The sequence below is a fragment of the Rhinolophus ferrumequinum genome, chromosome 24, assembly GCF_004115265.2.
Source record: "Rhinolophus ferrumequinum isolate MPI-CBG mRhiFer1 chromosome 24, mRhiFer1_v1.p, whole genome shotgun sequence".
In the NCBI taxonomy this organism is placed as follows: domain Eukaryota; kingdom Metazoa; phylum Chordata; class Mammalia; order Chiroptera; family Rhinolophidae; genus Rhinolophus; species Rhinolophus ferrumequinum.
In genome coordinates, this window is record NC_046307.1 from 8,861,534 (window position 1) to 8,876,478 (window position 14,945).

The window sequence follows — 14,945 nt, forward strand, 5'->3', positions numbered from 1 at the left end:
AAGTTCTTAACCATTTCATAAATAATATTAAGTTAACAGACATCTTACAGAATGCTATGTTAAATAAGATAAAAGTTTACATCTACTTTGCCTGGAGAAAACAGGAGGAAAAATTTTCAGTGATTCTGCTATCTGAAATGTATCACAAATATTTTATTTTTAGGCTTTCTGCCCCTATGAGGTAGTAAAGTAGCAGTACGCCTGAAATAATTGCTACTTTGCCTCCGGAGTTTAATTACACTGAACGTGAAGGCTCTACCCTTGGTTAGCCCTCACTCTCATTGCAACAAAACAGCCTTCTCCTCTTCCAAAATCGTTGGCTACACTGAGCCAGTTTACTCTAAACTTTCGGTTGTCCACTCAGTGTATATTACACCAAGAAATACTTGCAGGTAGTCGAGGAATTTTTTTACTCTCCGACGTTCTCCTCCACAGCTTTTCTGTGAAAAAGAACAGACAATCAGTATTGTAGGGAACTGTCAATTCCTATAAAAAACAGGCACAGCCAGACAAATACACAGAAGTTTCCACTACATGTTTTTAACTTACTTTTTGGCGGTCTATGTGTTCTTTTATTAAAGACAAGTTTTGGAATAGTTTTTCCACGGCATCCCCTTGTGCAGTTTGATTCTTCAGTGTGTCTATCCCCTGAAAAACTTCTTCAATGCATAGTTGGTGCTAAATGAGGAAGATTTAAATAATATAAGTAATCAAATCCAGGTATTAAAATTTGGTCTGAAAAGTTAGACTCTGTTTTGTGGTATTTACATAAGTCCCTTCTCCAAAGAGTTTTTCACTTGTTCCTTTTCTAGGTGGCAAATCAACTCGTATTGAGATATAATTTCCAAAAGTAGATGAGGTTTATATAATTCCTGAGAAATTTTACAAATTATATAAATTAGGTACTTACATAAAAATAAAATGTTTAGGATGTCTAATGTAACTGCATTACTGATTGACCTCACATCGGCTTTCTTTTTTTATAGTTCTAGCTGGAATTTAATACTATTTAGACGAATGAAATCATATATTTTACATTTTAACATGACTATGACATACTCCACATGTATACATTTCTATTATATGTCATGGTCATTTAAATACGTGGAAATGACTATTAATACAGGGCATTTGTTGTATATTTTAAGGTCTACGGACCATGATTCTAAAAATATAATTCTAAGTTGCTAATACTTTCAAAAATAAAGTAAGGAAAGCAGTAGTCAGAGCTGAAAGGAGACTAGGAGGCACCTCTCCACACCTCTCAGTGTGTGGAATTTTCAGGAAAGAATGCCTGACAGAGGCTCTTTGAGATGGGAAACTGATAACATCCCCAAACGGCCTTATCCACTTGTTTAATGGATTCTACTTGTTGTAAAGTCATTCCTAATATTTATAAGTATATACATTCACATCCACACACTCACAAAAAAAATACAGAACATTAAATAGTTCCAATGATAACTAACGCTTTATAGCTTAAAATATGCAATTTACTTACTCATGCAATCCTTTTATCAAATCATAATTTAACTTACATTTTTATGTTCAGGAGTAGGAATCATCAGGTTCTGAAAAGGAAAGGACAGACATTCATTTTTAAAGCACTCTAGTATTCATACCTTGTAATAAAATGATTGTAACATGGTTATCAATTATCTATTACTAACTGTTACAATTTCACTATTAGTAAAAGCTCTTGAACAGTTAACCACTGTGAATGATTACCGATACCTATAGGACTCAAAAAAGAAAATTACCCCATCGCCTATCAGCCGAGTCCGATGTGTGGAGAGCAGTGTCAAGGTCTCTGCCACCAGTCTATTCATAGGACTTTCTACAGCAATGGCACAAACGTAGGCAGCTCCAAGAGCTAGAAAACTCAGAAGCATTCTCATGGCTCTGATAGGTTCAGCCTTGGCCTTGGGCAGAGAAAATGCATTGTACAAGATTATATCCCCAACCAATTTATCCTCTCTCTTTGAGGAAATGAATAATTTTCAACAATCAGATAGAGAATGTCTAATAATGGCATGTTGTGAAACCAAATGTTTCCAATGCCTAGTATCTTAAAAAATAATTTTACTTTTATCTTTTAATAATAAAAATCCCTATTTTTTCCCCCTTTAAAAGCATTTTCTACTGAAAAGAAAATCTTTGGGTTGATGCATCATTGCCCCACATTTGCATTTCTTAAAATCAGAAGATTGAACTTCCTTGTAAAAGATGTACATAAAAAACAGAAGTATAATGTGAACCACTAAATAGAATTTTGTGCTAAAATACGTAAATTTAGGGAACATTTGGTTTTTCAGGTCTACTAAATTCTGTCACGGTTGTAGCTAGATTGATCTGCCTTAAAAAGAATTGAAAATACTGGTGGGAAGATGGTGAGTAGAGCAGAATCCATCAAAACTTAGAGGGGTCAAGTTGTGTTCACTGTGGTCTCGATTCGGATTCTGTCTGTTGCCAGTGACCAAAAACCAAACCCAAACTGGTTGAACCCAGCAGGAAATTTATTAGCTCATATAACCAAATGGTCCCATATGGAAGCTCCTTTATATCTTGCTTGGCTCAGTGACTCTTGCTCAACTCCATCGTCAGGCATCTCTCCCACTGTGGTCCCAAGATGATGTCAAAACCCCTGGATCTATGTGTATCCTGTTCATGAACAGCAGGAGAAAGCAAATTGTGCTTTTCTGATTGCTCAATCAAAAGTCTTAGGATTCAGCCTCCTTGTGCCAAGCGGTTACACACTTGAATGGTGGCCGGGAGATAGGGGATATACTGATTGGATCTCCCCGAATCTGGAGGCGGGCTTCTTCTCACCCAAATGACATACCTGAGTAATTTGAGGTCCTAGGTGGTAGTAAGAGAGATATGGTTGCTGGGACAGTGACCAATAAGCATCCATCACAGCCACGTAACATATGGAGATGGCCTCTCCTTCACGTCTGACAGGGTTGGGGCGACCTTTTGCACCTTGGGTGGGTCATGTATAAATATGTGTGATCAGGGGATTCAACCTTTGTGTTCCTTAGGCTCAGACCTGTAATCCCAGAAAGGAGCAAATGAGGCCCTTTTCTAATCTACACGCTTTCTTTTTCTTGGGCCAGAGCACACAAAATGGAGCTATAAGCCATTTGCTTTGAATGGCAGGTTTCAGTGAGCATCCCAAAGTGATTCTGTGTTGGTGGAAGCCTGACTTTAGGACTAGCTTGAATATCCAGGGCAGATGGTACCAAACACAAATTACTACCTAGAACCCTTTTCCAAAGCTAGACAGAGTTCTGTAGGAGAAGTAGAGGCAGCTGGGAGACAGACATGCTTTCTATGTGCATGTAACCACCACTTTGCACAGGTAGGATAAACGTAGTGTAGGACTTCGATGGCGGCTTTCCTGTACCATGTCTGGTTGTTTTCCCGAAGGTTTGGACTCCTGGTTAGACACGTCTTATTTGAACACTGGAAAGCTCTTTTCCTTGAGATTGCAGGAGAGATACTGGTTCACTTCAGGATTCAGGTAGGAATCCCAGTAGACTTGTATGAAGGTGTCCTTAAAATGGTGCTCTCAGAACCAAAGCTGAGTTCTGGTTGGAGCCTTCCCTCCCCAGAGGATTTCCTGTGAGAGTGTTCGTTGCTCTGGTTCTCTTCTGGCTCCTTTGAGCTACACTGAGGAAGTGCGGGCTTAGAGGAAGGTTTCAGAGGAACTGCCAAGTGACTTGTTATTTTAGTACCTTAAATATGCAACGTTCTGAGTTTTTAACTCCTCTGTATTATAGGGCCACATGGGCAATCTATGTGGTGGATAACTGAGACGCTGCTAGACCAGCCTTCACTAAGCAGGAGAAAACTCATCAAACACTGTTTTCAGGAAAGTCATACTGGCTGGCTATGAAAACGAGTGAAATGAGCAAGGTGTAACACGACACCTGGATCTGGTGGCGGGGCAACAGTAAACTACAGCAAGTATGACCTGTCTAAAGGTGCGACTCCGTTCCACCTGATTATTACCATATGACACCCTGGGCTCATGTTGCCGGATTGCCCAATTTTTTGAAGAAGCCAGCAATTTTGATTATTATTTATAATCTCCTGATTTTTAAATATTGGCAATTCATATTTTTAAAAAAGTGTACAGGGTGCCATTTTGTAGACTCTGATTTACAGTATAACTGTGGGTCTCTATTGAAGGGCTAGTTATTTAAAAACTCCTATTCAAAATTACATTTACTTTTACATTTTTTAAAAATTGTGGCAATTTTAAAAAAATTATGGCAATTATAACATAAAATTTAACGTCTTAACCCTTTTATGTGTACTGTTCAGTGGTGTTAAGTACATTCGCCATGTTGTGTAATCCATCTCCAGAATTCTTTTCATCTTGCAAAACTGACACTATATACCCATTAAACAATGCCGCATTGTCCCCTTCCCTTGCCTTTGGTAACCATGCTTTTACTTACTGCCTCTATGAATTGGACTACTTTAGGTAACTTTTGTACAGTATTTGTCTTTTTGTTACTGGCTTACTTCACTTAGAATAATGTTTTTAAGGTTCACCCATGTTGTAGCATGTGACAGAATGTCCTTCGTTTTTTAACGTGGAATAATATTTGATTGTATAAATATACCACATTTTGTTTATTTATTCATCCATCAGTGAACACTGGGTTGCTTCCATCTTTTGACTACTGTACATAATGCTGCCATGAACATAAGTGTGGAAAATCATATTTCGTATAATGTTGTCAGAGTCACTAACTTTTCCTCTATGAGTCTGATCCCCCAACTTGATTGCAGACTCTGTCAGAGCAAGGATCATAAAATAATGTGTTTGAAAGAAATTTTTCATTATGAAATTCCAAACAGAAGTTAATAGTTTTAATCTCCTGTGCAGAAGAATCCCAAGTGACTTCTGTAAATATTCCAAGGAAGTAGAGTGTACCCCCCCCCTTAAGTGAGGGTTACAGTGACTTCATTTTAAAGAGTACAGCACGGAAAAGGGATTATAAGAGGAGTACCTTTGTAGTGGAGAAATCTGTCAAACCTCAGCCAGGTGATCAAGTTCAACATCAACGGTGATGTCATGTTAGTAGCATGTACCTTTAATATGATATGATAAGAATGACATTTATCTCTGTGATCTTCCCACCAAAAACCCATAAGCTCTGTCGAGTCATAAGAAAAACATTATACATACCCAAATCGAAGGACAAAATACCTGACCAATACTTCTTAAAACTGTCAAGGTCATCAAAAATGAGCAAAGTCTTAGAAACTGTTATAACCCAGAGGAGCCTAAGGAGATGTGATGACTAAATGTAATGTGGTATCCTGGATGAGATCCAGGAACAGAAAAAGGACAGTAGGTAAAACTAAGAAATTCCCCCCCAAAAAACCTGTGGAGTCTAGTAATGTGCCAATGTGGGTTCCTTAGTTGTGACAAATATGCCCTACTAATGTGAACAACAGAGGAAACTGGGTGCTGGGTAACTCTCTAGAATATTCTTGCAACTTTTCTGCAAATCTAAAATTATTTAAAATACAAAGTTTATTAAAAATAACGTTGCAGGTTAAAAAAAGTTAATGATTGTTTTTACTATTATTATTAAAGAGACTTTATATCCTATCAATATTATGCACTTGGGACTTTTTTCTTTCACCACTAGACTGTGAGCTCCTTGAGAATAAGGATTTTATTTAATTGATCTCTTCATTCTCAAGGACCAGCCTGTTGTAGGCACTCAATTCATGTTTGTTGAATACATAATTGAATGAATAAGCAGGCATTTGGTTGTATTAGTTGAACAAATTAATACGAATTCTGTAGAAACTCAAGGAGTCTGAAGGAATAGAAGCAACTTTAATAGAACTACAAAAAAAAAAAAGATAGAACAAAGCTTTAAGGAGGCTAAGCTATACAGAGCAAGCCTATGTGAACTACCATGGCATTTTTGAAAACCCTCATTATTTTAGGAGAACAAAAAGAAATTAGCAACCAGTATTCAGAATTTTAAAGAATTATTAGTAATTACATAAATTAGAAAAAGGAGTTTGAATAGTGGCGAAAAGTTGTACTAATGAGGAACACCCATTCTTTTGCCCTAAAACCTGTATTTCTATTAGTGGTTTCCAAATTGGCTACCTGATTTTAGAGACTGTTAACTGTGGTTTTTACTAACTGTGTAGTCATTTAAGGTCAAATGACTTTTCTATGAACTGATTCTAATCAATCAACTGGGCACGATGCCACATATTTTTCACAGTGACTAAATGTAAAATGATAGTATCTTTTTCTTTCCTTGCCCCTATTCTAACCTCTATCCTTTCAATCCCCAAGCATCTTTAAAATAATTTTTTATTGAATAAATAACATTATAGAAAAATAAACACAGAACTTCTTCCTCTTGGCTTTGCAACTATCAGTTTTTTGATGACTTCTTCCAATCTTTACTAAACACATAGATAGCTTTACAGAATTGTAATCATTGAATATATACAATTGGTGTTTATCTTTTTTGCTTATTAATAGTTCTCTTTCATCTATCTGCTTGTGATTTTAAAGGTTAACTGCTATTAGATGAAATTGATGTACCATGATTTACTTCACATTTGGTTTGTTTCTAGTATTCCACAAGTGTAAACAATACTACTAGAAAGCTCTATGTATAATTAAAAAATATATATTTCCTGGGGACCATTTGAGATGTTGCTCCTCAGCATATGTCATCAGTTTAGCTCAAATAAACTCTTATAAAAATTATCTACAGGTTTGGACGTTCCTTATGTTGACACTTCAGAGAACTCTTCTCAAAAAAAATATATAGTTCCCTAGCATGTGATCATTTTTATAGCTTTTGTTACTTTTTTACCAGATCACTCCTCTGGAAATATTCAAAGCAAAATCTCATATTTTTACTATGGGATAGGTTTCTTTCCTTGAAGACTCTTTAGCACGAGGGATCAATAATTTTACTAATATAATATAATAAGTGAAATGAACCCCGAAGGAAGGTATGATGCGAGAAGCAGTGGGAACCAAAGAGATTGATAAATGTATTTGTAAACCTAAATAAATAATGCTGTTTTTAAAAATGACCTATTTAGGGGATTTCAAGACAATGAGGAACAAAAATACTAAGCAATGATAATGCAGGAGATGGAAGGAGAGATCAGAGTTGGAGCACTTTACGGTTCTTGTGCTGTTTGGAAGGATGCTAAAGATATTAACTTTAGACTTCAAAATCAGCATGTACAAAATTTAAGAGTAACCACTAAAATAACAGAAATAGAATGCATAACTCCCAAAACCAGTAGAATAAAACATGGGAAACAATGAAGAAACCAGGAAAGGCGAAAAAGAAGCAAAGAAAAAGCACAGAAAAATACGTGAGAAATACATCCAAATTTATCAGGAATCACAGTAATTGAAAACAAATTGAACTCACCTACTAAAAGGAAAACACTACAAATTGTATCAAAAATAATCTCAGCCATTTTCAAGAGATACACTCCATGAGAAACAACATTAAAAGGTTGAAAATCAAAGACTGGACAAATACTAACCAAAAGAAAGCTGATGTATTATACTACTACCAATATCAGAAAAAGAATTTATGTGAGAAAGTATTACAAGGATAAAGACATTCACTCACAGGTATAAGATGGTGTCTCATGGTAGTTTTATTTTCCATTCCGTTAAGTCAGATATAAGCAAAACCAAACATTTTCCAGTAGTAGTTTACTGAGAACTGGGAACTTGACCGATTTACCTTTTCAGTTCTTTTTATTTTCAGGGATTAATCATTTTTATTGCAAATCTTTTCCACCCTCCTCCTAGAGTTATCTTAGTTTTATAGTTTCCTATTGTTACAAAGTTGAAAACTTTTGTAATGGAATCTGGCTACCTTGTCATGTCCATTTTTTCCCTTCAACTTGTAATTTCTTTTCGGAAGTATTTTAAATTACAGAAAGTATGACACTACTATTAACACTTCCATATACACCTCAAAAATGATCATTTTCTTACACAGCAAAATATCATCACATCTAATATAATGAAATTAACAGTAATTCTATTTTAACATTTAATTTCCTGTCCACATTCAGAAAAAGTTTCCCCATATAGCCCCGTAATTCCCTTCACATCAGTATGTCCAAACCAGGATCAAATCTGGTACCATGTGTTGCATCTGGGTGACATGTAACTCAAATCTCTTTTGATTTGCAACAGTCTTTTTCTTTTTTTTTTTTAAGTCTTTTATAATCTACGATAGTTCCTGTTTTAACGACAAGGAGAGCCTGGGCTAGTGTCTTGTAACACATCCCACCTTCCAAATTTGCCTTTTCCATTCCTGTAGTGTTATTAGCATAATCCTTAATTCCTGTGAACTAGAAGTTCGATTTAAAGGTGTGATTAGATTTCAAGTTTAATTTGATTAAAGAAAACAAAACTGCATAAGAGGTGATGTTGGTTGGATACTTCATGTTAAGATCACCGGAGGAGATATAATATCTGGTTATCCCAGGCATTGCTAATTTCTTGTGTTACTCTGAGTCATAAAATTCTGCTTTGAAAGAGGGTAATTAATTACATTTCTGAGCGTTTCTTTTATTGCTTTCAGAAATATCTAGATTCATCCATCTTGAACTTAGAGGGGTAAGTACAATAAGGTATAGATTTGCTTTTTTCTTCTTATTTGACATCCAAGTATGTATCCAAATATTTATTTAAATGGTGGGGGGCGGGAAATGGTCTTGGTGGTTACACACCTATTTGTATTTGTCAAAACTCATGGAACTATACCCTGGAAAGGGTGAATTTTTACTGTATGTAAATTATGCTTCACTAAACCTGACTTTAGAAAAATGGGCTTTCACTATGTTAAGGCTATACGACTGGGCGAAAGCATAAATCAGACGTCCTAGTTTCCTCACTGTTTACACGTCTGGAGTCCTAGTACGAGAATCTCCTTTCAATCAGCCATAGAGAATAGATGTGAAAATAATGAACTTACCAGTAAAGTCAATTTTGAATCGTCTTCTATGGAAACCTTGTAAAAGCCCCAATGAGAAAATTTGTATGTGAGAAGTACAGCCAAATAGAGACGCTAAACATTCATTCCTTTAGCTTCTCCTAGTAAATTTCCGGTATTGAGTGAAAAACAACAACAACAAAAAACCCCAACTTTTTTTTTTTTTTTTTTTTTTTTTTTTTAAAGATTTTATTGGGGAAGGAGAACCAGGACTGTATTGGGAAACAGTGTGTACTTCCAGGCCTTTTTTCCAAGTCAAGTTGTTGTCCTTTCAATCTTAGTTGTGGAGGGTGCCGTTCAGCTTCAAGTTGTTGTCCTTTCAGTCTTAGTTATGGAGGGCGCGGCTCAGCGCCAGGTCCAGTTGCCATTGCTAGTTACAGGGAGTCGAACCAGCAACCCTGTGGTTGCACTCCAACCAACTGAGCCATCCAGGAGCTCAGTGGCAGCTCATCTCAAGGTGCTGTGTTCAATCCTAGTTGCAGAGGGCGCTGCCCATCATCCCTTGCGGCACTCAAGGAGTTGAACTGGCAACCTTGTGGTTGAGAGCCCACTGGCCCATGTGGGAATCGAACCGGCAGCCTTCGGAGTTAGGAGCACAAAGCCCCAACCACTTGAGCCACCAGGCCGGCCCCCCAACTTTTTTTAATAATAAAAAAAAAGGCCTTTAATCTTTCGTCATTGTTCTATTACATTTGGTTAGTCACATAAGGTATTACTGTAAAATTTCAATCTGTTTTGTTCCATGGGTAATTTAAAATATTTACTACAATTACTGACATTTTCGTATTTTCTTACTTGGTAAATTAAGACAATTCTCTGGCCTTCCCCACTTGCATCCTTTAACATGTGAATTTTTTTTTTTAAATGTCTTTTCTGGTTTTATTTTCTCAGCAAAATAGGAAACAAGATCACATAAATTGATCATAACGTGTATTTTTTTAGTTTAGGTATTAAGTTCTATAAATGATTGTCTTGGGAGTGTGTAATTTGAGAGTGTTTCCTACATTTTTCTATCTCAGTAATCCAAAATTTTTGTTTTGATTTTAATGTCTTCCACTATTGTTTTTGTAATGTCTTCCACTATACGTCCCTCCATTAAGTTGGTTTCCAAAATGCAGTATTCTCATTGTTGAGAACAGTAATTTTTTTTGACATACAAAGAGTTGTACATAATGTATACAACATGATGCTTTGAAGATGAATATACTGTAGTGTAACCATTACCACAATCAATACCATTAGCATATCCATAACTTACAAATATTTCCTCCCATCTTCTTTATTGTTTTGTAAGAACACTTAAGATCTACCCTCTTAGCAAATTCTTAAATATACCATATTGTTAACTGTAGACTCTATGGTACACAGTAGATCTCTTATTATTCATCTTGCATAACCAAAACTGTCTATTTGAAAGGTGTCTATTCCTATCTTGTGTCAGTACTTATAGGAGTGGATTTCTTTCATATCATATTTGCATATTTTAGTTTTATAACAGCACTTAGCTTTTCGTTTTAAACACCTCTCTACATTCTTAAAAATTACTGAGGGCCCCAAAGAGCTTTTTAAAAAACTTTTTGAAATTATAGTTGGCATACAATGTCAGTTGCAAGTGTACAACATAGTGATTTGACATTTATATACCTTATGATGTGATCAACACTAAGTTTAGTAACCATCTGTCACTGTAAGGCTATTACAGTATTATTGACTATATTCCCAGTGCTGTACACTACATTTCCAAAGAGATTTTATGTGTTACTACTGTCAGTGTTTACTCAAGTAGAAATTAAAATTGACATTTTTTAAGCACAAGAATGTACAAGCACACATTCCAAGAGTCACCATTGCGATGGCGTCACCCCACATCATGTGCTCACTGGAAAATACATTAGGGAGCAAATGAGTGAAAAGAGCAAATAACGTCTGAGTATTAGTAGAAAAACAGTTTTGACATTAGCGGATTCCACACCCCTCCACCCCTCCATTCCAGAGTCCCAGGATCACACGTTGAGAACCGCTGTCCGTCACAAGCCTTTGTGGTCCCTTAGAGTTAGTGGCTTTCAGTGTTGTCTGGGTCCCCAGCAAGGAACCCGAATCGACCGCCACCCTTAAGCCGTCCCAGCACCCAACCCCCTTGGGCGGAACCGCTCCTGGAAGCCAGAGCTGCGCGCGCACCGCCCCCTTCCACTTCCCGGCGTGCCCCGGGCCTGTGGCGTAAATGCACGCAGGCCGACGCGACTCACGTGACCCGCGGGGCAGCCGCGGCGGGAATCTGTGAGTGGGCACGGTCGGGGTGTCCCTGGGCTTGTGTTAAGCGTGTCCCGTGGGCGTCCCCTGGCCGGCACCCCTGGCTGGCTCTCGCCCGCCAGCCGGGAAGGAAGCCGGTGTGAGAGGAAGGGTTGCAGTTAGAGCCTTCGCTCCCCCTGGAGCCTCACGGCCCCTGCCCTGCTGCGGCCTCACTGCTAAACCTTGCTGGTCTCTAGGCCCCTGGTGTTGAGATCAGAAACATTCACAAACATGTCCCGGATCGAAAAGATGAGTATTCTTGGCGTGCGGAGTTTTGGAATAGAGGACAAAGATAAGCAAATTATCACTTTCTTCACTCCTCTCACAATTTTGGTTGGACCCAATGGGGCGGGGAAGACGGTAAGTCATAAGTAGCCGCCTTCAGTTTTTCGTGTCACCACATCTTGATGAAGCTGGAGAATAAAACATCTGGAGAGTTCGGAACGCTGGTTAGGACGAGAGGCGTCCCTACGCCTCAGCGGCTGCGTTCTTGGGGTCCCAAGAAGTGCCTGTTCCTCCGGGTGACTCCCCGGCCCTGGGGCGTGGCCTGGTGTGGTCTTTACCTACAGCCCCTTGAGTCAACCAGACCCAGCGTCCTGAGCCGGACCAGGCCTGTCTAGTGGACAAGGTTTCTCTTGAGAATCCCAGGAGACCCGGAGCTACCGCTTCGCACTCATAAGAGTTCACAGTCCTACAATAAGCTTTTTTGTCTCTATTGATGTTTTTTAATACTCGCCTTGCCCGCAAAGCATAGCATTCACTGGCCCAATATAGGGATGTCTATAAAAGTTACAAAATATAAATATGTGAGTTTCCACGTATGCCAACTGTCTAAGCATAATAAATGGGACACATGGCTTAGTTTTTAAATGAAAGTGATGCGGTGGGGCTTAGTTAAATTGGAAAACATCAGGCGTACCTCGTTTGCTTGCTCAGGGCTTTATTGCGCTTCACAGGTGTTAGGTTTTATACTGAAGGCTGGCCCCTCCACCCAGCAAAAAGATTAGGACTGGCTTTATTGTGGTGGGCTGGAACCAACCAGCAATATCTCTGAAGCTGTGCCTGTATTTTGTTGTTCAGATGTGTAAAAAATTTGAGCACAACTTATTTACTGTGACTTTTTAAGGCACTGGCAATATTTAGAAATTTGAGTTGGGCCCTGGAATGGCAAGCAATTACGGAAAAAGTATAGCCAAGAGTCTGTTTGGAAGGGTGGCTTGAGAAAAAGCAAGGTGATACCAGTGTAACAGGTAGAAAAGTAAATGCAATTTTGTGAAAAGCATAGAAAAAGGAAAGGTTTAGTGTTGGGAGTTGAAAGCCTGACTTGTCTACTTTTGTTTATGTAAAAATATCGTTTCGAATGCCTATTATGTACGTAGCATTGTATTAAGGAGATACTGTAAAGGAGACTAGTGTTTATGAGCACTGGCTGCCTGAACACAAATTTTTTGCTTTGTCATTAGCTGTGTGAATGTGGGCAAGAGTGACCTAAATGCTCTGTGCCCCAGTTTTCTCATTTATAAAATTAAGATAAAAATAGTTTCTACAGTCTAGATTAATGTCAGAATTAAATGATTATGTAAATGAGGTTAGTACAATAACTGGCACAAAGTAAGGTCTATGTAACTTAGTCATTGGTTTTGGGTGGGTTTTTTCTTTAATTTTTTTCAAGAATTTCAGCTTTATTGATGTATAATTGACTGTAAGATATTTAAAGTATACCTCTGGTAATTTGATATACCTATATATTGTGAAAGGATTCCTTCCCCCTATCTAGTTAACACATCCATTACTTCACATATTTATCTTTTTTTTTTTGGTGAGAACATTTAAGTTCTACTCTCAGCAAATTTCAATTATACAATACAGCGTTATCAACTATGATAACCATGTTTTATGTTAGCCATTGTTGTTATTAACCTAATTAGCTTAAAGGGTTTTAATTGGAAACCTAGAAAAAATTTTTTCCAAATAGTAATTGTTTATTTTATTTTAGTATACTTTCTTAGTTATATAGCTTTTATGTCAATTCATAGCAATTATTCTTTAACACTTAATCATATCTGTATTACAGGTTTTATGTCAGTTTTATCTGCTTGTATCCTTTATAGTCTCAATGGTAAAGAATAGTTTTATAGTGAATATTTTTATTTATAAAGAATATTTTTATGATAAACTTATGTGATTGATTCTCTTTTAACTAAATAATATAATTTTCTCTTTCTTTAGACCATCATTGAATGTCTAAAATATATTTGTACTGGAGATTTCCCTCCTGGAACCAAAGGGAATACATTTGTTCACGATCCCAAGGTAATGGTGCTAGTAAAATTTTGTACTTTTAAAATAAAATTTTTATAATTATGAAAGTGGTAACAGCTTATTGTAGAAAACTTGGCAGTGGAAAAGTATAAAGAGATATGAAAGTCACCCACACACAAGTCTTAGCACCCAGTGAAAACCGTTGTTGACATTTTCTTGCATTTTTTTCTGCTTTACATATTATTTTACATCACTGAAGTCACACTCGAATTTTGTATTCTGAGGTTTTTTTCCCCACTTAACATTATCATAAAGTCTCATGTCGTTAAAAACCTATATTAAAATCGTAATCTCGGTGTTTGGAACATGGGTGCTTTTTAAAATCTTTATACTTTTTGTATGTGTGAAATATTTCTTCCTTAAGATATGTAATCTTGAACATTTTTAATAACTGAATAATTTTCTTACATTTGATTGCTTTTAGCTTTTCATTAAAATATACTGTGATGAAACTCTTTGTGTATGAATCTTTGTTTGAATTATGGTGTTTATACTATTAATGTGTGTAAAGGACATAGAATTTTCTATACATATTTTGACCTACAAGTTTTTCTTGTTTCATATACTATAGTGGAGTCATGTGCTTCTCTCAGTATCTCCCCCCCACAGGAGTTCATTGTATATTTATTCCAGGCTTTTTTCTGTGTTTATGAAAACATCTGTGTGCGTATATAAATATATTCACATATGTATTTTAATACATTTAAAAATTTTATTATACCACTGTATAAATCAAACATTGATTTAGTGACATACTGCATATATGTTTACACACACACACACACACACACGCACCAGGGGTGCCAAAAAAATGTGTACACATGACTTGTATTCATCTTTTGTTATCAGTATATATTGAGTATTACAATTTTAATACAGTTTTTCCTTTCTTAAAATGTGTATACATTTTTTTGGCACCCTCTGTATATATACACACACTTTTGTTTCATTGTTTTACTAAATATTATTCCATTGAGTTTATATTCTATAGTTTATTTAACTGACCCCCTGTTGATGGTCATTTAAGTTGTTTCTACTTTTATATGACTACAGATAACTGTAATAAAGAAAGTATTTACTAATTTTCCTTGTAGAAATAGAAACATCATTTAGTGCATTTACTGAGCCCTCTTTACAGTGACTGTTCACACCTTCTCTCTAAGTCTACAATCTGCTCGTCTCCATTGATGATCTTGCCTTGTACTTTATTGAGAAAATAGGAGGAATCATGAAAAGTCCCTCATTTTCCAATCATAAAATCTACCAAACCGCTTTGCATATGTACCCCATACTATC

General features: G+C 36.7%; 2 protein-coding genes across 3 annotated transcripts in view; one reads left to right on the forward strand and one right to left on the reverse strand.

Moving 5' to 3' along the window:
* Positions 1 to 335: 335 nt before the first annotated feature.
* On the reverse strand, positions 336 to 2,120 carry IL5 (interleukin 5; the record flags this gene model as incomplete). Its single annotated transcript, XM_033096941.1, is given in 4 exon segments — positions 336 to 440; positions 550 to 678; positions 1,539 to 1,571; positions 1,761 to 2,120. Coding segments are annotated over 4 exon segments (627 nt in total), but the record flags the coding sequence as incomplete, so codon positions are not given.
* Positions 2,121 to 11,401: 9,281 nt separating this feature from the next.
* RAD50 (RAD50 double strand break repair protein) overlaps positions 11,402 to 14,945 on the forward strand; it is an 80,914-nt gene continuing 77,370 nt past the window's right edge. For both annotated transcript variants that reach the window (XM_033096552.1, XM_033096553.1), the window contains exons 1-2: positions 11,402 to 11,687; positions 13,557 to 13,640. In XM_033096552.1, coding sequence (XP_032952443.1) covers positions 11,559 to 11,687; positions 13,557 to 13,640 — 213 coding nt within the window. In that variant the 5' untranslated portion in view covers positions 11,402 to 11,558. The remainder of the gene's footprint in view (positions 11,688 to 13,556; positions 13,641 to 14,945) is intronic.